Here is a 25,441-nt window from a genome sequence, read left to right on the forward strand (position 1 = left end):
GATGTTCATAAAGACATTTTCTTATGATCACTTGCTATCAGCAAGTTGCTTCTCGGAGTCATCACAGATTTGTGTCTGTTGACTGAAATCAAACTCTGTGACTGATTCTTCATGCCAGTTCTGTAAGAATAATTTACTTCAACTCAATAATTCAAGAGCTGATTTTGCAAAATATTAGATTAGTGCTTCATTTACACAGATGATGCAATCTCAGCTATTATTATGTTATTTTCCTGTTGACATGGAAGGATTTAATTAGCAGGCTTTGGATCTTAAACACCAACACGCTGTTTGTGTTTTTTGAGGAGAAACGTTTCACCCGTGTGATTAAAGAAAGTAGTCGGCCTGTAAACAGTGTACAATGAATAAAAAGAAAGAATCTCAGCCCTCTACACCCAAGGCCCAAAAATATTGGCAGTTGATCCTAGAGACTAATTCATTGTTAGTCTTTAGATGATTGGGTTCCAAGATTGTTCCCTCCCCTCCCTCCCCTTCCTAACACCACTAGTAACGTGTATACTGAGCAGAAATGGTATTTTCATTAGTCTGTTTAAATACTGTTACAGTCGGTAATATGATTAAACGCAACCTCATTATGTACAGTGTAAGCACAACATAAATTGAAAGTATACAAGTTTTATAACTAGGTTTTGGACACTTCAGGTACAATTTCAACAAACTCATGTGCAACAATGTGGCTACACCACAAACTAGTTGACAAATCTGTGAACCTGGGGCCCCTGTTGTTAATCCAGACTTCGTTGGGTCTAAAATAGTTCAAAGATGCTAAATACGTTTTTAAAATTATCTTGTGAGATTTACATATAGCATATGACAATACTTTCAGTGGCTAATGTGAATAAATGCTGTGTAAACAATGTCACACAGTGTAGCAGGTTACTTTTTAGACACAACAATTGTCACAAAGTTCATAATAAATCAGTTCCTGCAATGATCCCACTGATCGTCATGTCAATGTCCTGAGAATGAGTCCTTCCTGCAACTCCTCTGAAACACCACACTGAGCGGTTCATGGCTGTGACACTCTCACATTCAAGTCTTGACTGAACACACGAAGCGATGACCCCTGCTGGTTTTACAGTCCCGTATCTGCCACTTGGCTTTTCTCCACACCAGGATGCACTTTTTGCCTCCCTTCCTCTTTGACCTTGGGGGCGTTTTTCTCCAGTTGGTGTAGGTGACCGGCTCGCCGCCGACCCACTCCCAGCGTCCTCGGCCTTCTCTGTCATTCAGACCTTATAAAGTAAGAGCAAAAAGAAAAATCAGATGCAGTATGTAGACTTGATATTGACTTTTCTAAAAGTTTCATGAATAACACTGTAGTCCTTCCATCACACTGCAAGAGCCAAATACTGAATACAACCTTGCTTATCTCTGTTTTAAAAGCAGGATCATACTAAGTTCTATCCACCATTAGGGCGGCTGTGGCTCAGTGAGAGTGAGGTTTGTCCACTAACCAGAGGGTCAGTGGTCCTGGTCTCCCATGTTCCGCAGGACCGAAGTTCCCTTGGGCCAGAAACTGAACCAAAAGTGCTCCAGACGGCTGATTCTAAAATACTGCAGTAGTACAAGCAGCAAAAGAAGGACTAGCAGCTAGTGACAGTGGAAGTCTCAGCTGAGAGGTGTGATAAGGATCAGTATCTGACTCAGTGATGCTCTGCTCCATTTATCTGCTGTGGTGATCCAATGTAAATGCAAATTTCAATTGTAATGTCCTTGACTGTCAAACAGGAGGGGTTCATATGCTGTTGGCAGCCGGCTAAGATTATCAAAGCTTTTTAATCTGAAGTAATTTGGGTGAAAAAAACACTTAATCGTGTTAATTTACGAGATTCTAAATGTACATGTTTAACAAACCTTTATGAAGAGCATTGGTGTCACAAATGGGACGTGATGTCTAAAATTGGAGGAGTCCCTTTATAAATAAATCATAGAGAAATACATACCAATCCAAAATGGTTTTCTTCCACTGAAGTCCCACAACCAGTCCATGTCATCCTTAGAGAGAACACTTGCTAGACTTCCTTTATATCTGAGATAAAAAAGGAAAAGGACAGCTGTGTTTTCTTTTTGAAGAGGCATTTATACAGTCAGGCAGGGGATTATACAGTCTTTGCATGTGACAGGGCACTAATCAGAAGCGTGTACTCCATGGCCATGCTTTCTCTCTGACAATTTCTCTCTAGGTCTACTCATCCTTTAACAAACATATCGTGTGTGGTTGTGGGAACACACAGCCTGTGTTTGAGCTTTGTGTGGAAATGTACCTCTCCCTGCAGGCTCTGTTAGCTGTGCTCCAGGTGGCTTTGTGCTCAGTGCTGAGGGTGTAGCACTGGCCACTATGAAAGGTCCAGCCCTGAGGACACTTCTGAGCTCCCACCATCTGTGTCACACAGAGAAAGTACAGAGAAAATCTGAATCATTCATTAAAATGACAATGCTTAGATATAACTTTAGTTTCATCAACTTAAGGCAGCAGAGGAAATAGACAGAGTGACAGATGAATCTCTCTGGAGCGCCGCAAGGTTCTATTCTTGATCCACAATACTTTTCGGTCTTTATATGTTAACAAACTCCTTCATAAGGACAGTACTGCCTTTAATCTGCGATGAATGCACTGACACAAATCTATATAGCTGTTGATCTTAATGATCTGGTCAACAATTTCAAATAGAGAAAATGCCCACAATTTACAGTTCAAATTCAAATTCCACAATGGACAAGACATACGGGTGTTAACTTCCCATACTGTATAAGTAACATAAGTAGAACAGTGAGTACTGTGCTTTATTCCACTGATGGATATTCATTTGCATATATTTTTTTTTCTTCGTGTTGTGAAGCTGGAATACCTGATCGGTTGGTGCCCAGGGTTTCCAGGACACACCGTTGCAGTGAAAGAGCTGATTAGTGGTTTGGTTGATATGGAGGAGTCCCATCAGTGCTGGCACACAGGGCTTGGGGATGAAGTTATCAGCTGAAGCCTATGCATAACAAAATTCAGTGCGGAGTAACCAATATGCATTTGAGTGGCTAGACATTGACTGCTGTTTGGGGGAAAACAACGACCAATCACATATTTGAAGGTGAAGTTATGAATAAGGTCTCCATCTTCCTGGCTTGCTAGCCATGTAACTGAGCTATATTAATGGAAAAATGGCCAGAAAACTGAGACGTCAATGCAGCTATCTTAGTCTCAAATGTCTTAAATCATTATAAAAACCCAACTGGTCCCAGCAACCACAAGCAAAACCGTGCGTTTCGTCTAAAAACTAATTAGGGTAATGACACATAACTGGATTCTGGTTGGTGAGGACAAAATTAAACTGAATATAACCGTCATTTGAAACAGAAATTGGCAAAACGATGAATAGAATGTATAGCTGAAGGAGTTGAGGGAAAGACAGACAGACTGTCGAGCTGAAGCACTTGAAGAGGCCATGAAGAGATTTGGGCAAAAGTGAAACTGAGCTAATTTTCCAAGAAGCAGCAATGTTTTTACTCACATGTCCTTTAACCAGTTCCGTTTTCTGATGTTCTGAGATCTTTCTTTGAGGACCCTGTTTAGATTCAGTTAGCGCGGCTGCCGCGTGCTGCTGTGAGCCTCTGCTAACAACCCGAATGTTTGCTTTTCTGCCCTTCCTTGATGGGGAGGTGTCATCCTCTACTTGCACTTGCATGATGCCATGATACTGGAATAAAGGCACATTTTGTTCACGACAGAATGAATTTTTGTTTTTCAAAACTTGACCGTTTTAGTAAGCTGTTGTTGCTGCTCACCGTGTAAACAATCTCTGTTCCATTGTGAAAAACTGAGGAAGGTCTAATCTGAAAGAAAAAACAAGAGATAAAGGTTCGAGCTAATTTTGACAAAAAAACTGGAATAAAGCTACAACAATAAATAAAATCTCATCCATCACTTACTGTTGAGAGAAGGTACTTACAGACTTTGGATTGTCCATAACTCTGAGTTTCTTTTTTGGGAGACGTGCAGGTGTGGAGATGCTCTCTCCGCGGGCCCAGAGGACTGATTCGGTGCCTAAGGGAAGTTTTTCCAGTTTAATGGATCCATGCCGGGGGTAGGTGTCTGACCTAATCTCTTTTCCTCCAAGGAGAGGAGCCTCCTGATCCTGGTTCAGCCTGCACTGCCCTGTGGTGATACAGTTTCCAGATAGTAAGAAAGATATCAATTACCGGAGCTTTTAGATTCACTAGCTCTGTTGCATTTGTAGATTTGACCCATTGGCGATACAGTAAGTATTCAGCCTCAATATAAACTGGTGGGTTGCTCCAGAATGGTGAAAATAAATAACTGGGGTTTAGTTGTACCTCTTCCAGAATCCCTGATGGTGACTTGAGCCATGTTGATGATGCCTATTGTTGTGGCTTCAGGGGAGATGAGTAACACTTCAAACATTTCCTCGACCTCCTCAAGGTAATCCTGAATAATCTCGATTTGCCAGCTCCTCTTTGACACTCCTACAGAGACAGAAACATCACAGCTTTGTTTTACAAGAGTTGTGCTCCCACCTTTAAAAAAGATGGTGACTGCATACTTTAGAATGCAAGGTGTAAGCTTTCTATATTGAGCAGTACGTACCTGGATCCAACTGAATGAGGGAAGAAGGACTTATAAGGAAGTCTTTACCAGCTGTTGCAGTCACAGCCTTCACCTAAATAAAGACACATCATTTAAAAAATATGTCATCAGGTAGCAATAATAAATCCAAATCCTGCTCCTATAGCTTGATTGATCAGTGCTCAAATTGAATATACTTATCAGGAGAAATAACACAACAGTTGGTCAGTTTCAACAACAAGTGCCCCCAGACCTTGACAGTGATATATGATGACTCTGCCAAGTTTCCCTTGCGGATGATGTCCAGCGAGACACCCCCTTGCTCCTCACATACAGAGAGCTGAGACAGAGACAGCTCCACGCTGGACCAGCTGAATTCCAGGCTGCAAAGATAAGATCAAGCACGGTGAGGATGACACAGGTAATTTAATATATCATCGAATTAAGAGTCACATAGTTTCCTTCATTCCTTACATGTGAGAGGGCCCTGTGTTCCCTAGAGGGTCAGACACTGTAAACTCCAGACTGTCTGAGAGAGACTCCCTGTCTGGATTGATGATGTAGATGATGGTTCTCTTGTTCAGCTCCGCCTGAGAGAAGCTCTGTGTCACAAAGCCACCTGTCAACGGCAAAGAGAAGACTTGGCTTTTTTTTAAGTTTAGCTTGAGTATAAATGGAAAAAGCAAATGTATTTTCCTACCTGTTGTCATGTTTTCTAGGTAACCAAAGTAGGGCGGGCGAACAATGGATAATATCAGCTCATCTTCTCTGCTGTCGATATCGTGGGCCTTCAGCTCCCGCGATGACAGATAGATCCCATATCGTCCATCGCCCAGAACCTCTGCCTTCCAAAGAGGGAGTAGCTTCACAACCTCCGGAGCAGACTTATCCAAAGGCTTGATCTGCAATGATGCATGTTTATTTTTAAATAAAATAGATATTGACTACGATGAATATCATAGCAAAGGAAGTTGATAAAGTAACTGCGAGTATTTGACCATTACCGATGTGTGGACTAGGATCCTGATTTATGCCATCAGAAAATTAAAAAAATTATCTTGTTGGAGATAATACATAATCCGTAAATATATAAAGCTTATAGTAAGTTCTGGCTCAGGTGAGCTGGGAAGCATCCTCTCTCTCCCTCTCTCTCTCTCTCCGGGTAGTATCTCTGACTCCAGAGTTGTAGGATCCAGGTCAGACACTACTCAACGATTATAATAATTATTATTATTATACTGTATATCTTTATTATTCTACTCCATTCACCTCAAACAGTCCAGGCAAATGACCTGCCCACATTGAAGTCAGTGTTTTCTCTCAACAGTGTTTCTCTATAATTTGTAAGGTCTCAACCTTACTATGTGAAGTGCCTTGAGCTAACATTAGTTATGATTTGCTATACAAATTAAATGAAATTGAATCAAAAGAAAATATTTATCACATCTTCCCATTGTCTTACAGATTGTACACTTCACATTTATATATATATATTTATATATATTTATATAAATAAATGTGAGGTGTGCAATCAGAGTGGGACTGTTTTTTGAACTTGGAACACATCATCTGTCACATGGTGGTAAAGAACAGCTAATGTTGCTTTGAGAGTTGTGTTACAATTACAGAGCCTCTAAATCCACAAAAGATCTCATAATATGATAATGTGATAATGCCTTTATCGCCCACCTGAATGGTGAAGAACACTGGTTCCAAATGTAACCGCCCATCCAGGAGGAAGCCTCGATTGGTGCTGTCAGAGGCCGTGAAGGCAAACCGGTCGATCTGTGACGGCCCTCCATCATGTTTATATGATACCTCCATCTCTTGTATGTGTCTGAGTGTGAAGTTTGACCCCGCAGTCAGGGTGGTGTCCACTAAAAGCAGCCTGCCATACTGTGGAGGCTGGAGGAGGGTGAAGGTCAGGACGCTGGGTGGAGTGTCTGGGTCGGAAAGGGCAAGGCAGTCAGGACCCAGGATGATGGAGGAACCCTGGGGGACCGTAATGCCTTTGTTGGAGGACAGAGATGGTAGAACTCGATCCACCATTTCCACTGTGACCTCAAAGCTTCCATTTCGGCTGGTCTTCCCATTACTCACAACAAACCTGTCAAAACATTCAACAGTCTGGGTGTTCATAAATTCCTTATTTTGACAGATTTCAATGAAATATTGAAATAGTCCAAATAAAATTGTCTTATTTCACATCGTGTTGTTATTCTTCAAGTAAATGTGACCTCAGTCAAGCTGGCATGGTGTAATGGTTGGAAGGAAATAACAAAATCTGAATTGATCAAACTTTTTTGTACTAGGCACTGGTGTAAAGCAAATATGGGAAGTTTTGGCTTCTAAACTCACTGGAAGGTTTCTTTGTGTGCGTTTGCTCGATTGTCGTGCACATAAGCTACGAGGTTTGCTGCTATGTCCATCTGGCTGAAGGTGGAGATGGCCAGTCCAGGATGATGGATGTACTCTATGTGTCCCTGAGCAGGAGGGTTGGTGATGACATACATAAGCTCCTCTGGCTTTTCTGTGCCGTCTGTGGCCAACAGTACGTCTGTGGTGAGAACCACGCGGTCACCCCGACTGACGTTCACTGGTTTTACAAAGATGGCGATATTTCCTGAAAGTAGTGGAAACATTAATAGGTTGCATTGAAACTATGATCACATCAGTATAAATATACACCAGGAAGGACAAACACATTGGACTTGTGGCTATGAAAACTGGCATCTAGTACCTTTCTCAAGATCTCTGACAGAGATGTGGAAGTGCTGTGGTGGTGATTGATTCGTTCCGTCCAGCAAGTGGAAGACAAAGAAGTCCTGTGTTTTGGCGGCGTGCAGGCCTGTGTGCACATAGCGCAGAAGGTTCATGTCCACCATTTCCTGGGCGCAATTCTTTCCGGCTGTCAGCGTCACCCAGTCCTGACCCTCCTGAGAAGGGATCAGTCACAGTTAGGAGCCTCCCTGGTTCTCACTAAGGTTTACATTGGAAGGTTACTGCATAATAAAGTAGCGCATAGCAATGTCATGGGAATCAGGGCTGGGTTCTTTGAATAGTGGAATTATTCTTTACAGGAACACCACTGCTATTCGTTTGCTTTAAGTAAGTGTCTTCTGCACTTTTCTATGTCAAATTAGATTCAACAGTTTAACACAGTTGGAAAAAAATCAGTCAATGTATTCAAGTCCAAGCTGCAATGGATTTTCTACTTTCTTAAAGGCTTCTAAGGTTAGTAAACCTAAGATGACTGAAGTAAATTAAATCTTTTAACCGATTGGTGACGTGCATCACATTTTTGGATATGACCACATTTGTAAAACTTTGTCTAGTAACTTTTTATTGTATCCTATACCTGTTCTATGACACAAAAAGATCAATATTATTTTTTTTAATGCATTGAGGCGCGATGCCTCTACTAACCAGTGCAGTTTGATTCTAAATACATTTTCCAGACTTTTGACCTTTTCCCACCGACATCTAATCAGTTTTTTTCAGAGTCAAAGTGAAAACTAGTCAGCATTTGAACAAATTCCCTCAAGGCAAAGCTGAGACATCATGTTCAAGAGGACAAAATCATATTTTAAGGTAACCATGACCTTGCATTTTGCGTAACCTTTCATTATCACTTCATCTTTGAGTGTCAACTGGTCAAAATGTGAAGAAATTCACTCAAGGCATTCTTGAGATATTGTGTTCCAATCAGAAAACACAATACTTCAGGCCACTGGCTGTCACCAGCACAGAGGCAAACAAATGTATGTTTTTATAATTAAAATGTAGAAAATTGCAGTCTAAAAACAATGAGACAATAGTTACTTAGAGGGACAAACCTATTAAGAATTGTCACCCCATGGTTTACAGAGGATTCTATATATTCTCATCACTCAGTATCGCTTTTAAAACATGGCATTGCACTAACCTTAAGTTGAAGTAGTCCTTGGGTAGGAACACTCTCAAATGTGTAGATGACCTGAGAAGAGGGACTATCACCATCATGTGCAAACAGTGTTGCACTGGATATGAGCCTTGTCTCACCTGGCTCCACTTCCAGCCCATTGTTCCTAATGGACACAAGATGGAGGTAACAATTGTGTTGTTTTTCTACTAGCAATTACATGATGACTGACTTTGAATAGGAACTGAAGGTGTTAGTCCAACCTTATAGTCCGAGGCTCTTCATCATTGACTGGCAGAACTTTAACCATCACTTGTCTGTGGAGCTGGTGCCGGCCATCTGTCAACTGGATGGTAAAAGTGTCCTCCATATTCTCAGAGTCATCATGCATATACATCAGATCCATACCTGCAAGCCAGTGATGACAGATTTATTTGACTTTTCTGAATGATGTAATACTGAGGTGGAATGGTTCAATAAAAGGTGTAAATGATGAAAACCATTTTTACATGAAAGGCTCAATCAGTGTGTCAATACTGACAAGAATCCGTAACACATAATATCTGTGGAAAAAACTCAGAGAGTACACAGTAACTTATGCTGAAATACTACAAGATAAGGTAATAAAACCTGTCAACAGCCCAGCTACTGACCATCAGATCACTGGAAAACCAGAGTCACTGATCAACAGTAAGAAGTAATAAGTATCAGCAGATACTTTTTATAGATGAGTGGGATGGTTTTAAAATGGAGCTTCTAGCAAACAGAGGGAGATATGATAACAACATGTATTATTTTAATATATATCACTTTTTTGTGTTAAGATTCTTTTGACACCAAACTTAAAACCTGACAGTGTTGATGCTTTTACTTTTTTATTCTATCACTGCAGATCAGAACAACAGGAGCAGAAATAAAAAATGAAGGCCTCTGATGTCTTCTAATTTAAAAGATCTACACACTGTAATATTTCAAGTACAAATGAACATTTCAGTCAGACTGAGTTGATCATCTACATCTTTTCTCTCTGCTTTGGAATTAGATATAGTATGACATCCTTTTAAGTTTTTATCTGCAACCAATGTTCAACATCATTTGCTTGTTATCAGACAAACAAACAAAATACTCAGTAACCTCAATAAACTTCCTCTGTTTATTTGTGGCCCTTAAACTATAAAGATCCAAAGTTATATCTAGTGATTATATTTTTTCAGATCTGTGATCAAAGCTTACATTTCACCGTTAAATTCCACTTTTGTTTGTCACTTTTACCAACTCTACAGGCAGATATGATTGTTTCGTTACACATCATATCAAGAACTTATCTTAGCTGGATAAGAAAACCCAGACTTAACTGAGACAGTTGATAACCCGCTACATAGAGCAGCCCCATCCACCCTGATGATTAGAAAGCTGCTCCAGTGAGAGGACAATGAGCAACTGTTCTCACCAGCTGAGTACCACTCCATGTCTAATGACCCACTGATGGTGTAGCGTGAAGATCAGTGGGTGCTTCTTTCATATGTGGCAGTTTCCTGTGTGAAACTTGTATCATCTTCCTTACAGGCAAGCAGTGGGAGCACTAATTACTGCAAGACCAAGGCCCTGTACCAATTCCTCTCCCTTGGCCTTACTCTAGATATGAAGTGACTGCCCTTCGCTGGGAGTGTCCCCCTCCAAGAGAGGGCTAGAATATCCTCCCCATAGGAATTGGGACCCCAATCGCTAGTGCAAACAGCCAACCAACTTCATTACAGGAACACATCTGATACTGCAGGAAAGACAGGACAGATTGTGATATTGATTTTGATACACATTCAGTCAGCATGTTTACGGTTAGTTCAGTGTTAAGTAGTCTTGTCAATAAAAAAACTTCTGCCCTGTTCTGAAAACATTAGATACGAAGGGGGAATATTTTTTTTTACTTCATGTTCGAGACACGGGTGCACCGAATGTTACTCGTTACTCCCAGACTGCTTACATTATTGTCACAGTGATTCAATCACGTTTGCATTTGCTTCCTGATTAAAATAAGATATTCTGCTGGATTTAAAAACAATTTCATGGTTATTTTGCAAGATTAAATTCTTACATTTCTAAACATTTTACGCGCAGCGGTCGCAACGTTGATTCACTTCATCCAATCGTCAATCATTCTGGTATTTCAGTCTATCATTCGTTATTAGGGGGGGTCCTGAATACATTATGTTGAAGGGGTGTTTGAAGGGCTGGTTGGTCACTACCCCTACACAACATATAGAAATGGAACAATGATACCCCTACACGATCACGCGCAAAACGAAGAGGTAGCGCCAAGTGGTAGGACAAATGGGTTGATTGGGAGAGGGCACAACTCTGTCTCGGTGTTGGTTGTGATTTGGTCTAAGTTCAAACTGTGACTCAAAACAGGGTCAAATTATGTACGAAACTGAAATGAAACACAGATTTGTAAAAAGTACCATTAGCCAGATCTGTCATCGTAAAGTCCACCACAGGTGAGTGGGGACTAGCCTCTTGTCTCTTGCTGATGGGCCTTTCACTGTTGTGGTCAATGATGCTGCCATGCTGAGGGGCTTTAACGATGCTGAACAGCAGGACGTTCCTCGGGACGTCCAGATCCGCTGCGTGCAGCACAGACGAGTCCAGCTGCTTCGTTTCTCCTTCTCGTACCTTATCAAAGAAGCACATCGATCAATATTGGAATGTCTCCTGTTTGTTATCGTCCTCAGAAGTACTAGGAAAACTTACTGTGATATTGCGAGCCACAAAGTCTGGGATCTCATCGTTTGTTGGTTTGATAATAATGTAGAAGGGCACATGCGCAGAACTGTGTTTCCCATCCGACACACAGAGCATGAACTGGTCGACTGTGGGCTCCATCCTCTGGTGTCTGGACTGTACATAGTTCACCTTACCGTCAATGATGTCTTTGAATGAAACTGAGGCTGTGGAAAAGAGAACAGAAAAACACTTGAAACTTGAAAAGGTTTTTGTTTCATACATGTGATAAAACCATATGGGCATGGTATATCCTAATGCTTACCTATGCTTATGCCTGTGTTACTTTTCTCAAAGCCAGGACTTGGCAGGACATTTTCAATGTAACCAAACTGGGGTGGAGAAATCAGACTGACCACCAGGTCATCCAGGACGGTATCCACGTCAGAGGCCTTCAAATGAGAAGAAGTTATCGGGGCAGTTCCACCTTCATCCACCATAAAGATGTCTCCTATGAACAAATGGGAAAGTTCTAAAACATCATACCAGTATCCCTATCTTTGTACTTAGACATACAGCAGGTCAGTGTAATGTGGTCATTGGTCCAAATAAACACCTGCAGGGAAATAGTTGAAAATGGTGTAGCAGTGTTACTGTGTCACTGACATTTTTAGACTTCTTTACATTTATAAGTCATGTATATCATTTTAGTGAGGGAAAGAAATGACCCACCTGTTTCCAATGAAGGGGCTTGGCTGTTGACTGGAAACACCATGATCTGGAGGTCGTACACAGGGAGGCTGTCCCGGAGCTGCGCTGTACCTCTGGTCCTGGTGGGATTTCCTCCCCCGCAGCACAGAGCAGAGTTTTCAGTTTCTCCATCCGAAATGACAAATGTGATGGTGTCATGGCGAGGAGTGAGACCAATCTCCAATCCTGAAACAACAACCGGAGCACTTTTAGAGACAGTGTGTTTCTCTCTCCAATATAGCTCCTGTTTACGTTAACTGTGCAGCTCTGAGAGATTAAAATGAGATTTCTGAATGTGAACTTTCCCCCTTTCTAAAAGATTCAGGGGAGGGTTTCTAACATTCTGGGCCCATCCGGCTATATAGATCAAAACACTGACTGATAGTTCCCAATCCATACACTCCATTAAATGGGTACAAGATGTATCAAACACTCCTGGTGCAGAGTGCTGGACCCAAAGGTGCAAAAACAGTAACTTCATGACAGACAACATATACAGAGAGAGAGAGCGAGAGAGAGAATAACATAGCTTAGCCTAACATGAGGACTTGAAACAGGGGAAAAGAACATGGCTGTGTTAGGGTTGTTAAAATGAATCTGATCAAAGAACGCTTTAACTGTATTACCAAGCTTTTCAGCATATTATGCTTTCTCTGTTCAGTTCAGGGAGGGACAACTTATAGTTTCTAGTTTATGGAGGATTATAGATTATTATGTTTACTCCAACACCATTATCTCTTCTGACTACACCTTGGCTAAGAAGATGATGGTCTAATAATCAAAACAAATAATGTTAAGATGCACAAATATTGTATTACATCTAGCACCTCGTTGTTTGGCTTTTTTGAAGCTAATGTACCTACATGATTCTTGCTGTTCTGGGTTTGTGGCCTCTTGGTTGAATGCACTTATTGGAAGTCGCTTTGGATAAAAGCGTCAGCTGCATGATATGTAATGAAATGTAAAAGCATCGTAAACCCTTTGCTAAAGTGGACGGCTGTAACCCTTATAAAAGTGGTGATCTTAGTGTGACCGCTGCAGTCTACCTGTGTGTTTGTAGGTGATGATCCCAGCTGTGATATCTGCCTGGAGGAAGTGATCGATCACGACACCATTTCGTAGCACCACGCCATGATACGGCTGCCGCGCAATCAAGAAGCCCAGGCTGCCGTTGTCGCTGTCTGCATCAGAAGCAAAGATGTACTCTGCTGTGATGGTGATCTCCTGACCCTCAGCGCAGTTGAGAACTGGTTTCAAACCAGCAACCAACACCGGGACCTCATCATTAATGGGCTTCACCTGGAGAACACATGCAAGACACTCAAGTGAAACAAAAAAGGGTCCTATAGTGTGAAGCCATTTAGATTGCTATTTTCTTACGGAACCCCCTTACATGGGAACAATTACCTTCACTTGCAGGATGAAACTGACTGAATTGCTTCCATCCGTTGCAGAGAGTTCAATGTTGTCCTCTAGAGTTTCTGAGTTGTCATGATTGTAACTGTGCATAAAAATAAGTTCAAGTTAGGTCAGACATTCTGACAAAAGAAAGAAACAGTCTGTGTTCAAATAAAGAATTCATTCTTATAGCAACATAGACATTCTTAGACAAGACATCATGATGGCCTCATTCCTATCATGTGGCCATATATTATTTTAAATAAAGTCCATTATGTCATTTTCTGATATGACATCACTTATGTTGTAAGGGGGAATAATGTTATGATCAATATGAGCTTGAGATTGTCTCTTTAAAAAAGGTCCAGTGTGTAAGATGTAGGTGAAAGGGATCTATTGGCATTTAAATTGTATTAATTGTTGTTTCCTTACCCTAGAATCAACAGAGGCCACCATGTAATTTACAGTAGTTGAGACTAGACAAACTAAACATAGTTTGAGTTTTTATCACAACTTGAAAGAGAATCTGTGGCAGCCTTCAGTTGTCATACAAACTCAAAAGGTGTTTAGTCTGTCCAGTCTGGACTATTGTGAAAAACATGGAGGCCTCCAGGACCCTCCTGATGTAAATATAAACAGGTACTGCTTCTGTCTTAATCAACTTGCAATGGTAATAAGGGGGAAATGCAGTTAGTGCTATTAAGATGACCCAACCTCTAAATCCCATATGACATAAAGAAATGAATAAACCAGGATTTCTGACCTAACTTTAAAGCTTTTCACGTCTTGCACGGTGAACGCCTGGCCCGGTTGGAGCAGGAGGCCACCGAGTTGCAAGGCTCCATGCTGTGGTTCCTTTTGCAGCACCACCCGCAGGGCTTCCTCCATAGAGTCCATATCTGAGAGCAGCAAGTGTTCAGGGCCAAGCCAGCACTCCCCTCCCTCATCTACAGTCAGAGCATTGGTGATGACCTGGAACAGAATATATCTGCACTTTTCTACACATCCACATGCAATGAATGAGACAAGAATGATACAATTATCTCCTCCACCTGTGGTGGCTGGTTGTCTTCTGGTGTCACAGTGATGTTAAAGCAGATCCCAGTGACTGTTTTGCCCAGGCGGTTTGTGACAGAGAGAACAAACTGGATGTGCTGGGGGTAAGGCCCGATGTCCATGATTGGAGGCATGTAGGCCACTTTCATGAAGTTCACTGCATGCTGGACACAAGACAAAACATAAATCACTGAGTTTTTGATAAATCTGTCAACACATGTTCATTTAATGTAGTAAAAACTCAAAGCGTTACTTGCGTGAAGAGCCTCAGAACAGGTGCATTGGAGTCTTTGGTGAATTTGGGTATACTGTCCACCAGGAACAATCTCCCTGCATCAGGAGTGCTGCACATCAAATCAGGAGCACAGTGTTCAGACAGAATACTCCTCTGCAGTCAGGTGTATAGATTTAGTTTTTAGAGCATACAGACCTGTGAGGACCAATGTGGAAAGGCGGAGTAGTAACTGTGTATGTCAGCTCACTGTCAGGGGACTCCAGGTCTACAAAGTGAAGCTGTTCTCGTGTTATATGGACCACTTCTGTTTCTTTGTTCACAAGATACCGGCTGGCCCCAGGAACCTCTTTAGGTGGTTGGTCTGGAACAGCTTCTATGTGCACCAGCACCATCTGAAGACACCACAATACAACTCTGTGACAGAATTCCACTGCACTAGACAATGAGTTAGAAAGTAGTTCTCGTTTTTTAGAGACGCAAGGAGTGGGGCTCAAGAGCTGACATTGACTTTTGGTTGGTATCTGAGCAACTATTGGATTGATTGCCATGAAATTTGGCATCAACAATAATGGGCCCAAGAAGATGAATCACGAACAGTTTGGGTTTTGGATGCTACATATTTGGTTCCCAGAGGATGAATTTGTAGATCCCTGACTTCCCGGTGGAACACAGAAAGTAAAAAGCCAACATGTGTTTAGCTCAAAGCTTCACTGCGTCTATACTGTATGTACAGAGCAGCTAGCAAGGCTGTTCCTGCTAATGCTGAAATTGTACATACTGTACATACATAGATACATACAGCTTCAGACGCAAGCAGCTGCCGAGGTTAACGATAGCTTTATAAAATACTCAAAACAGAAATACCCCAGAGAGATGGCAGGAATGGCAACTGCTCAGTTTCAGCTGCTTGTGTGTTTTTAATGCTGGTGGAAATTGTTGATAGTGAAGAGAAGGTTACGCAAGTTGAAGAAAGACTTAAGAGTTGTCCATCCGTCCATCAATTGTTAAACTGTTTCTCAAACCCAAAGCTGAAGGTATGGTATAGTATCTAGAGTGGGACTGCCTTCAACACACTGTGTAGCACATTCATTGGATCTAATTTAAGAGAATCAATTTTCAGGTAACTTTCAGCAAATGAAGTAGAAAATAACCTAAGCCTAACCTAGCCTTGAGCTGCAGTATCAATTAATAGTTATAGTAAAAAGTTTAATTCTTAAACTGTGATGACTGACGTTTTTTTTAAAAGGTGTGACAATAGCTATAATTCACAGGTGATAATTTCTTGAATGGAAGAGTATGAACATTTGAATGTAAGATTTCCACATAGTCAGTCTTTGCCATGAAGGGTGAGTCAAAGTGTAAAAGTCGATAGACGATAGTGAGGTAAAATAGTTGGGTTAGGAGGTAATATTAAATAAGGGAGAGTTTAGAGTTTACACAAGATATTTGACATCGATCAATTCCACAATACTCTCCTCATGTAGAATGTCGTGATTCTGTTACCCACCTGCGGCTCTGACAGGTTTGGGGGGTCATGGAAATCCGACAGCACCACCTCAAAAGAATCATCAAACACCTCGTTTCCAAGGTGTCGATAGTAAACCAAGGACTGTGACAGGTCCCTCTGCAGAAAGTGGCTGACAGGGTAACCTGAATTACAAGCAACACAAACATAACACGATATTGTTAAAGAGAAAACAAACACAACAAAAAAATAAAACCCATTTTCCTGACCTGTGAGCCCCGGTCCTGGGATTTTCATGACTTCTCCTGACCGCGGCGGGCGGGTGATGTTAAATAGGATGTAGTCGTCACTTGAGTCCATGTCTGAAGCCTGTAGGGTGGAGCCCATGAGCAGAGCTGTTTGGCCCTCAGACACCTCCAGCAGCATGTTGGTGATGAAGAAAGGAGGGCTGTCATCCTTCGGCAGGATGTTGATGGGGAACTTGTGCCGTGTCTGATGGCGACCGTCAGTGATACGGAAGATAATGAAGTCTTTGGTTGAGTCACTGTCGTCATGGTGATAGCAAACCTCGCCTGCTCTGATGTCGTTAACAGTGAACATGAAGCCTTTTCCACCTGGAGATTACATCATAAAAGCAGAACTTCAAAAATATACATTTTGGAATTGTACATATATTTGAAAGCATTAAAGGGATAGTTAACCGAAACAAGAAAATTCACTTATTATCCACTCACCCCTATGCAAATGGAGGGGTTGGCTGGAGTGTTTGAGTCCACAGAGCACTTCTGGAGTCTCAGGGGTAAACAGCGTTAGCTTAGCCACTTCCGGTGGACTTTTAGTCTTGGAAGGGGAGGGCTTTTATATGAATGTCGGGGGGTTGCGAACACTTTGAGGACACCACACGAGCAGTATGGAGGCACGATTGTAGTCATGATTGACTTCAATTTTATTTGGATTAGGCTGCAGTGCTGTTTACCACTGAAACTCCAGAGGTGCTGCGTGGACTCCGTCCACTGGCATAGTGGTGAGTAGATATTGAATTAACATTTTTCTGTGACCTATCCCTTTATTCTCCACAAAAACCAAAGTGTTAAAAACAGAGTCACAGCAGCTCTTAAAGTGAACTGCCATTCCAACCAAGGTAAAACAATAAAAGTGGAGAGGTGTGATGTTGTACCTCTAACAGTGAGCCTTCCGTGCTGCAGACCGTCCACAGTGATGACACGGACAGCTTTCAGGTTGTCGTTGTCCACAATCTGGACCTGATCCCACGTTATAGGACGAGACTGACCCTCTAATAGGCTTAGACCTATGCAATGATTAATCATAAACAACAAGATTTAGTGGAATATAGGATACAACATGTGCCAAACCTAATATTGAAGGACGCCTAAAAAAGAGAAATAGTTTAAAGTTCAGAGAACTAACTTTCTGCTGCTCTCTGCTTCTCAGGATATAATTGACTTAGCTTTTGTTTACAAAGATATTAATTGTGTGTGGCACAATTTTTAGATTTTTGCTATTTTGGTATATCAATTCTGAAAGGTTTGAGGATGAACAAAACTGCAAATTTGTCATGACATCAAAACAATCAGCTAAAAGGGGCTAAAAGTTCAAATAAAGCTGCAAAGTAAGGTCCTTGCTTGGTCACTATTAGTGACCCCTTTTGCATTACACATAGTCATCTCATAAACTGTAAATGTAAATGCAATCTGAATTTTTTTATTTCATTTGCAATTTGACAATGTCAACATACCCATGTTCCAGGAAACTCTGGGTGCATTCGTGTCTGCATTCCTTACAGACACGTGCACAGTCATTGATGGGCTCTTCTCAAAGAAAAAATCGTGCACCTCAAATTCAATCTGTAGGGACGGTGACAGAACTTTTCAGGCTATAGACTATACCAAAAATGATTGTCTATACACTGCAATCAAAATATCATTGAAAGGGAAACGCTACCTCGTAATTCCTTCGTTGAGTATGAGAAGAGTTCGGAGGTTGATACCCAATGAGCATGTCATTGAGATCCAGCCATGTGAAGGAGGAGATTGGGCGGGTGTGATCGGACAGATGAGTGAGGAAGCCGTCCACAGGGGGTTTGGTGATGTTGAAAACCAAGAGCTGTTTGACAGTTTCCTCATCTTCAGCATCTAGTGTAGCAGTGGAAAGTGGAGTGAGGATGAACTGGTCCACTTCCAGGATGAACATGGACATGAAGGATGGTTTCGGAGGCTGATTGGGCATTGCACCAACTATCCGCACTGGAATCCAGATCTGTTCAGACTACTCCAGCGTGTAAAGAGAAATAAACCACAAAACATGATACTTCAAACTATATATTCTGTTTTTCAACACATTGACCATGTGGAATTTATGTAATGCCACAAAAAAATCACAAAAAATAATAACCAAAAAAAATCAAAAGACTGTCATAGCAAGTTTACTAATGTAGCCTGTCTTAAACTTTCTTGCACTTACTGACATGTGAAATCTTATACTCTGTGCAGTCATTCGATATATTTTTCATGCCAAAGCTACTTGTACTCATTAGCAGTACATCAAATGACCCTTTGTTTGTTTCCCAACTTGAAACTTTATACATTTCAAGTCACTGAGTTGGCGCCAGGCAGTAGAGGAGCCAAATTACCTTGTATATGCTGCCACTCCTGGAGTCCTTGAGGTCCAGTCGAATAGTAATATAATCTATATCTGGAGATGGAGGATCTCTGTGCTGATACCGAAGTCCCATTAACAGGAAGTCATCACAGGGAATTTTGGTCATCTTAACTAGCTTCAGACCCTTTAGGCAGTCCTCGGTTTTACACGTCGCTCTGGCTTTATTATCTGAATAATAAAAAAAACATACAGAGATAAGGTCAGACATCAATCTGTTCAAGCTTTAACTATGGTCTGTATTTAAATAGAGAGTTTTTTAGTCTCGTCTCTACAAGCTGCTGGCAGTTTAATACAAACATATTTTGTATTGGTGGAATGTTTCCTTTTCACTCGTGCATAAACTGGGGATCGTGGATTTACCATCATGCATTTTCATTGATTACCTAGTTGCTGACGTAAGGGGATGAAACTCTCTGGCTCGTCCCCTCTCTTGGTGGCTTTCTCTGGCTCTCCAGTGACCAGCTGGCCATGGGCTGGCAGGTGGGTGTCATGGCTGGTCAGATGGATGCTACACTCCAGGCTAGACCTCCGCTCGTAGTGGAAAGACAGCGCGTTGCCATCGAGTTCTTCAGAGAGGCTGTAGAATTCAGGCACCTTCAAGGAATGAGGCCCAAGCTTTATAATGCTGCATTCAGGTTCCACAATGTCCACATGAAGAGTAAACACCTCCATGTGTGTCTCTGTCTCTGTGAACCTGGTCATAAAGATACAGGGTGATCAAGAAGAAGAAGAAGGAAAGAGTATATTTACCATCACATGGCTTTTCATCTTTGTGTGTGTGTGTTAACAGGTGTGTAGTTGAGACGATGAACACCCGAGTATTGAATACCCATGGGTTGGAATAAATAAGAGTTGTCAGGTGTCCCAGCCGGTGTCTCTAGTGGAATAACATCAGGTTTCGTACCTGTACAGTCGAAGCTTGACAGTGTCCTCTTTTAACAGTGGGCATCCATTGTGGACATACTTCACCTCATCAGCCAGATAATGGCAATCAAAAACCTGAGGAAAGAAAAGGAGAAATGTTAACGATCCACTATAAAGAGTGAGTCAGGCCTATTGTATGTACGAGATCTGCCCTGAATATTACATACTGTATAATAAGAACTTAAATTCTTATGGAACCTTTCAAGAAGCCCAAGGACACTTTACACATTTAAAGGACAAGGACGTGTTAGAGGACAAATACAAGGTCGTGCACAGAAGTGAGATGGGCCTTTTGGACTTATTGTGTTACGTCAAGTCATATGCAGTTCTAAAAAAACGAGTTTTTAGTCATTTTCTGAATGTCCAGAGGGATGTGGCATTGCAGAGGGTAAGGGACACTATGCTGAAAAGATCTGGTGTTGGGGACAGTGACCAGATTCCGGTCGAAGGATCACAGACTCCTGGACGGGGTGTAGGGTTCATTCAGTAAAAGTAGTGAAACACTAATATCGAGATAAAGTGTGCTAACACCGGCTAACTTGAACCGTTATAATCTAGTGGTCCTTTCAATAAATCTCTGACAAAAACAGCTATTTTTGTTCATCCAACAAAACTTAATTAAAGACCTCTGTTACTATGTCTCACTATGACAACGTCTCTATAACTCTAAAGTCATGTTTTATTCTGCTGCTGTCTCCTGGTACAACTGATCATTACAACATCCTAAAAACAAACTGCAAAAAGACTCAAAATAACTGAAAAGGAACTCTATCAGCCAGACATTTATTTTTTTAAACTGTATCAAAATAACAGTTTTTCTAATTAATAATTTATTTATTTATTATTTTTTAAAATACAACCAAATGGCAAAGTATAGATTTGGAAGGAACTTTTCTGAAGCAGTGTGTAAAAAGGCCTGAGACCTTGTCATCATTACAACACAATAATATATGAAATGGTTGGCTACATGTTAGCTGTCAAACAGTGCTGTGGAAGTGTAATTCATGGCTTCAAGCTACACAACCTTGTTTTACAACACCAAGTAAATCGCCTGGAACATACAGGGGGTTGTATCTGGAAGAGGATTTTCCATTACCTGAGGCATGAGTTCTCCCACTCGCTGAGTTATGGGCTCGTTGAACACCAGCTCCACCTTGCACGCATCCTTCCGACGGGGAATATGGAACTGCAGGTCGCCCTCGTCAAGGTAGGCCGACTGACCCCGTTTCACCTTTAGACGCTTGTTGACTTTCACGAGGGAACCCTGCGAAGAGGAGGTCATTCCCAGCAGAAGCACTGCGAGCAACGTCCAGGCCTGTATTTGACCCTGTGAAGCCATCACTGTCAGTCACTGCGGGGTCCTCAACGACTCCCAACAAAAGCAGGATCGCTTTCAGAAACAGACTTAAGTTGAACAAGTGAGTTATTCCTCTCGAGAAGAAGCTACATTTTCCTCTGATTGAATGATGATTCAGCTTTTTCACTTTTCCACATAAACCGTCAGGATCTGTAAGGGAATGAAAAAGGTTTCAGTTCATTACATTTCATAAATATATATCTATTACGGTACATTTTTAGTAGTGTTGCTCACTGGTTTCTGTAACACAATAAAAACTATAAAGTGGAGCAAAAGCATTGTTTTATAAAAGCAATTATAGCTGCATGTGTTGATTGTATTGGCAACATTAAAGGTCCAGTGTGTAGAATTAAGGATTCTGGTTCCTCTCACCACACCCGCCCCTTCCAAACATGACAGACAACCTGTGGAAACCTTCAGTTGTCATAAAAACTAAAAAGGTGTTTAGTAAAAAACATGGCGACCTTTCGTAGAGGGGACCCGCTCCCGATGTAGATATGAAGTATTTAAATGGAAAGGGTTCATTTTAAGGTAAAGAAATAACAATTTGCACAATTTAGATAATTACACACTAATTAAAACATCACTAGGATTATTTTATGTTCAATTTAATTTAATTTGCTAAATTTCACCTAAATCTTACACACTGGACCTTTAACTTTGGACAGAGGCAGACAGGCGGTTTCCCCCTGTGTGCAGTCTTTATGCTAAGTCAGGTTAACCATGTCACAACTGTAGTTAAAACACACAGGCATGAGATTTTTATCAGAACGAGATTAGCCACAAGTCTCAAAACAAACCTCCATAAATTAATTATCTATCATATTACCAAATAATAATATTAATAATAGTAATAATATAAACACCCGGCACCACAGGAAATGATATGATTAGACAAGACTATTATGTCTACCAGTAGAAAAATTAAGAAAATAAGGAATAGAACACTGCTGGTTTATGATAACTACCCGAAGGTGTATGGTTTTTGTAATAACATGACTATTTGAGACTTTTAACCAGCTCCCGCATGTTCCAGATCTCTAATAAACTTTATGACTTGTTCAACAGCTTGTCAGGAAGTATGTGCATTATTATCTGTCCTTTGAGTAGTGACAATCATTTATTTTCTTAGAATTTAAAGTCACCCCCAACATGGACGAGTGGTCTTACCGCGATTATTCAGAGCAGTTGGGGACTAACTTCCTATCAAAACATCTTTCAAACATTCTTTAAAATAACCTAGGGGCACCTTACATTTCTGAATAACAACAATAACAGTGCCCCAATCTTCCTTACTTCCCAACCAATTTGTTTTCAATTCAGTTTTCTGCTTCCCCCTTGGCTCAAAGAACCAATTACTCCTTTATCAGCAGCGATCAATGTCATCCTCTCTCGCCCGAGACCTCACCGAGGATGTGGGTTCGAGCTGTTTTTTGTGTTTTTAAAAATAGGCCTCAGATGTCCTCCTGCCACATTCCTTCAACACTCGTCTAGGACACCTACCCTCAGACCTCACACAGAAAGCACCTTGAACAGAAAAGCACCTTATAATCAGCCTCTGCATGGGGGGAACATGTCACAGCTTGCATCCATGAACAATGCTTGTGTTGAGGGCGCTGAAAAGATCATGTTCAAGGAGCTGAATGTAAAAAACAGGATTCCAAATGGCCACAGCCCCCTTCACCTAGTGCTGGCAATGTACTGCTTTCGTATGTCCGAGCAAATATCTAAATTAGGTAATTTTCACATTTTAGGATCAGGATTAACGCTGTACAATCTGATGGGTCGAGCTGGAGGGGAGACTGTTGAAGGTCATAGTCCATGAAAGGCTGAAATTATTTGCAACAAGCTGTTATCACAAAACTGACAAATTACGTCCTCATTAGGATGTTAAAGCTGACATGTTAGTTGCATATTCCGATACAACTGTATTTGCTTTAACTGAGTTAACCTGCAGACTTTATATTTTGGTTAGAAAGGTTCCTTGGACCATGGTTCAAAACAAAGGACTAAAAAATAAAATCAACAAACCGTGACATTTGTATAGTGGCAATGCAATAAATGTGTGAATTTCTGCTGAATTAACACTTTCACAAGGGCATACATACTATTCCCACACAGCTTTGTGAGAGTCGAGATGTAGAGCAAAGTCCCACTGCATGCCAGAGCTGAGAGTAGATCGCATTTTAGCAGATAACATCCCATCCAACATTGTGTCACACTGCATGACACTGATATTTACTCTCAGTGAAACAGCCCAAAGGCCTCGGTAATCAGTCCTGTGAAAGATTATAGATGGCCCTCTGACTGATGTGAGTCCCAGTGGGGAAGCTGCAGATGGGATGTGGGAGTGCTGGGAAAGGTCCTAATGTTAAGCTGCATGGAGCACTCTGAGGGTCCTGTCTCTGTTTGCAGCTGATCCTTTTCCTGTTTGGGCTGAGCTTCATGTTACAGTCACTTCACAATATTATGTCGACAAGATACATCCAGGGAAGTAAAGTTTACTGTGGGTTACAAGCAAAGACCACCAACCACTATTACGTTGAATGAAGCCCACATGTCTGGACAAAGCTGTTTTCTCTACTGACATGTCATTGAGGAGGGGGATCAGCATCTGCTGAGTGTCATCGCCGGCAGGTCTAATGACAGACTAGATTTACATTCCCATAAGCATGTGGTACATGCACTCCCTAATCCAAACCTAAACAAACATCAGTGTTGGATGGAATGCTACCAACTCACTCCAGCCCATTCATACCCTTTAACCCTAACCCTAACCCCCCTTTTAGCTAAATATTTCATACGACTATCTACACACCGCCTCATTCTCTCCCTACAGTGACCGACTGTTTTCTGTCTGACCATAGTCCATAAGACAGATTCATATTATATTAGACTGGACAGCGGATAATTGAAAACCAGGGGGATATTGCAAATATTATATGGAATACAAACTTAAAACAAAACTATGTGGAAACGAGTCATGAAAGTCCTAAACGTTTTTAATGTACAATGTCAGAATTCGTTTGGATACAGTACAGCTCGGATACTAGTAAAAACCATGTGCTTTTTGTCCGTGTACTGGTTTAGCCGAACTATCCCTGAGAAAAAGATGATACAAGCATATGTTAAGAATAAAAGCTTGTTAGGTAAAACGGCATTTCATAGTTCGATGCTCACAATAAATAATCCCTCCCAAACCACCAACTAGTGATGGTCACAAAACACACAGCTGTGAGGAAAGGGATGTGTCATGTAACAAGTGGCTTGGCTCCACAGCTGGGAATGCCTCGCACAGTCATTCACAGCAGCGGCTTCTTCTTCTAATCTTAATAATGACAGGGTCCTGAGCAGCCAGCAATTTTCAAAGAAAAACAAGCCATCGGGGGGAAAGGCCCTCTGCTGAATACATTTGGCCGCTGTCCAGTGGCCCAGTCCAGAGAGTGTACAACAGAGTCTACTGACTTCAAAACCAACCGCCTTAAGCTCTCATTCATCCCAACGTCCATCACACTACTCAAGGAGGAGACGTGTTGATTCTGTCATGTATCTCAAAATCCTTCGGACTTTGTCTGGCACATTTGTTCCTTTAATGCCTGTTTTTGTTTGTCGTCCTGTTTACCTCGTCATCTCCTTTTCGTGTTTGATCATTTTAAGTGTTTTTAGGGCAGGTGCAATATTGAACTCACATTTATTCTACATTATTATTCTGGGTCTTACGTGATCTATCATTGTGTATTGTTTTTTTGTTGTTGTTGTTGTACAATCTACTGCTCTGAAGCTGCTGTAGCACTTTGGCCCAAGACAAATCTCCCCATGGGACAAAAAAGTCTATTCGATATGATTTGATATCTTGTCTTAAAGTGGTAAAAAGCTGCCAAACTGTTAGAGGTGAGAGCTGAGTGTGTGATAAATGGGTGAGAGTGCAGTTGCTAGTGTCCCTGCATGCGACAGTGCTGAAGTGTTACAGACAGAGCTGCATGTTTTCCAGTTTTTAAATTCTTTAAGTCGTAAATAAACCATCACTGATGATACTGGATAAGTTGGATGACAAATTTTGAACCCATTGTAAATGTGGCTTTGTTTGCATAATGTGAGACGTGCAGTCTGGATCCTGGTAAAAGACAAATACTTAGGAGTAAGACAAATGCAGTCATACATTCTGCTCCTGCAGAACAAAGCTCCCCAGCATAGATCCCCACATAGATTTAGACATGTCCTTACCTGATCTGCTGACATCTGGCACTTCTTCTTCTCCACTATGTGTCTTGCTCTGCTCTGCTTTCGACAGCAAGTAGCTCTCTGACAGACTGCAGCACACTCCTCAGTGACAAACCCCACCTCTAAAGAGGGTGAGA

The 25,441-nt window shown here is 41.4% G+C and overlaps 1 protein-coding gene across 3 annotated transcripts; it reads right to left on the bottom strand.

The window, feature by feature from the left end:
- Nucleotides 1-530: 530 nt before the first annotated feature.
- frem1a (Fras1 related extracellular matrix 1a) lies at nt 531-25,441 on the bottom strand. 3 transcript variants are annotated; one of them, XM_053416351.1, is made up of 37 exons: nt 25,308-25,441; nt 20,823-21,233; nt 19,707-19,801; nt 19,186-19,496; nt 18,774-18,970; nt 18,086-18,409; nt 17,880-17,988; nt 17,301-17,432; nt 16,393-16,737; nt 16,166-16,308; nt 14,854-15,050; nt 14,677-14,767; nt 14,420-14,587; nt 14,131-14,339; nt 13,377-13,470; nt 13,016-13,268; nt 11,952-12,155; nt 11,545-11,730; nt 11,250-11,446; nt 10,961-11,171; nt 8,765-8,909; nt 8,526-8,667; nt 7,341-7,536; nt 6,959-7,223; nt 6,290-6,707; nt 5,301-5,502; nt 5,075-5,219; nt 4,854-4,983; nt 4,622-4,694; nt 4,351-4,500; nt 3,966-4,171; nt 3,802-3,849; nt 3,528-3,713; nt 2,874-3,005; nt 2,289-2,404; nt 1,968-2,053; nt 531-1,256 (listed from the first exon to the last, which is right to left on the bottom strand). In XM_053416351.1, the coding sequence occupies exons 2-37, from the start codon at nt 21,063-21,065 to the stop codon at nt 1,054-1,056; spliced, it is 6,552 nt and encodes a 2,183-aa protein (XP_053272326.1). In that variant the 5' UTR covers nt 21,066-21,233; nt 25,308-25,441; the 3' UTR covers nt 531-1,053. The 3 variants fall into 3 exon arrangements, 2 of the variants coding, with proteins under 2 accessions (XP_053272326.1, XP_053272327.1); XM_053416352.1 differs by lacking the exons at nt 19,186-19,496; nt 19,707-19,801; nt 20,823-21,233; nt 25,308-25,441 and having other exon boundaries at nt 18,086-18,412; nt 18,774-18,854; XR_008333994.1 differs by lacking the exons at nt 531-1,256; nt 1,968-2,053; nt 2,289-2,404; ... (16 more) ...; nt 11,545-11,730; nt 11,952-12,155 and having other exon boundaries at nt 13,224-13,268; nt 14,131-14,314.

Source organism: Pleuronectes platessa, chromosome 23 (assembly GCF_947347685.1).
Source record: "Pleuronectes platessa chromosome 23, fPlePla1.1, whole genome shotgun sequence".
NCBI classification, from domain to species: domain Eukaryota; kingdom Metazoa; phylum Chordata; class Actinopteri; order Pleuronectiformes; family Pleuronectidae; genus Pleuronectes; species Pleuronectes platessa.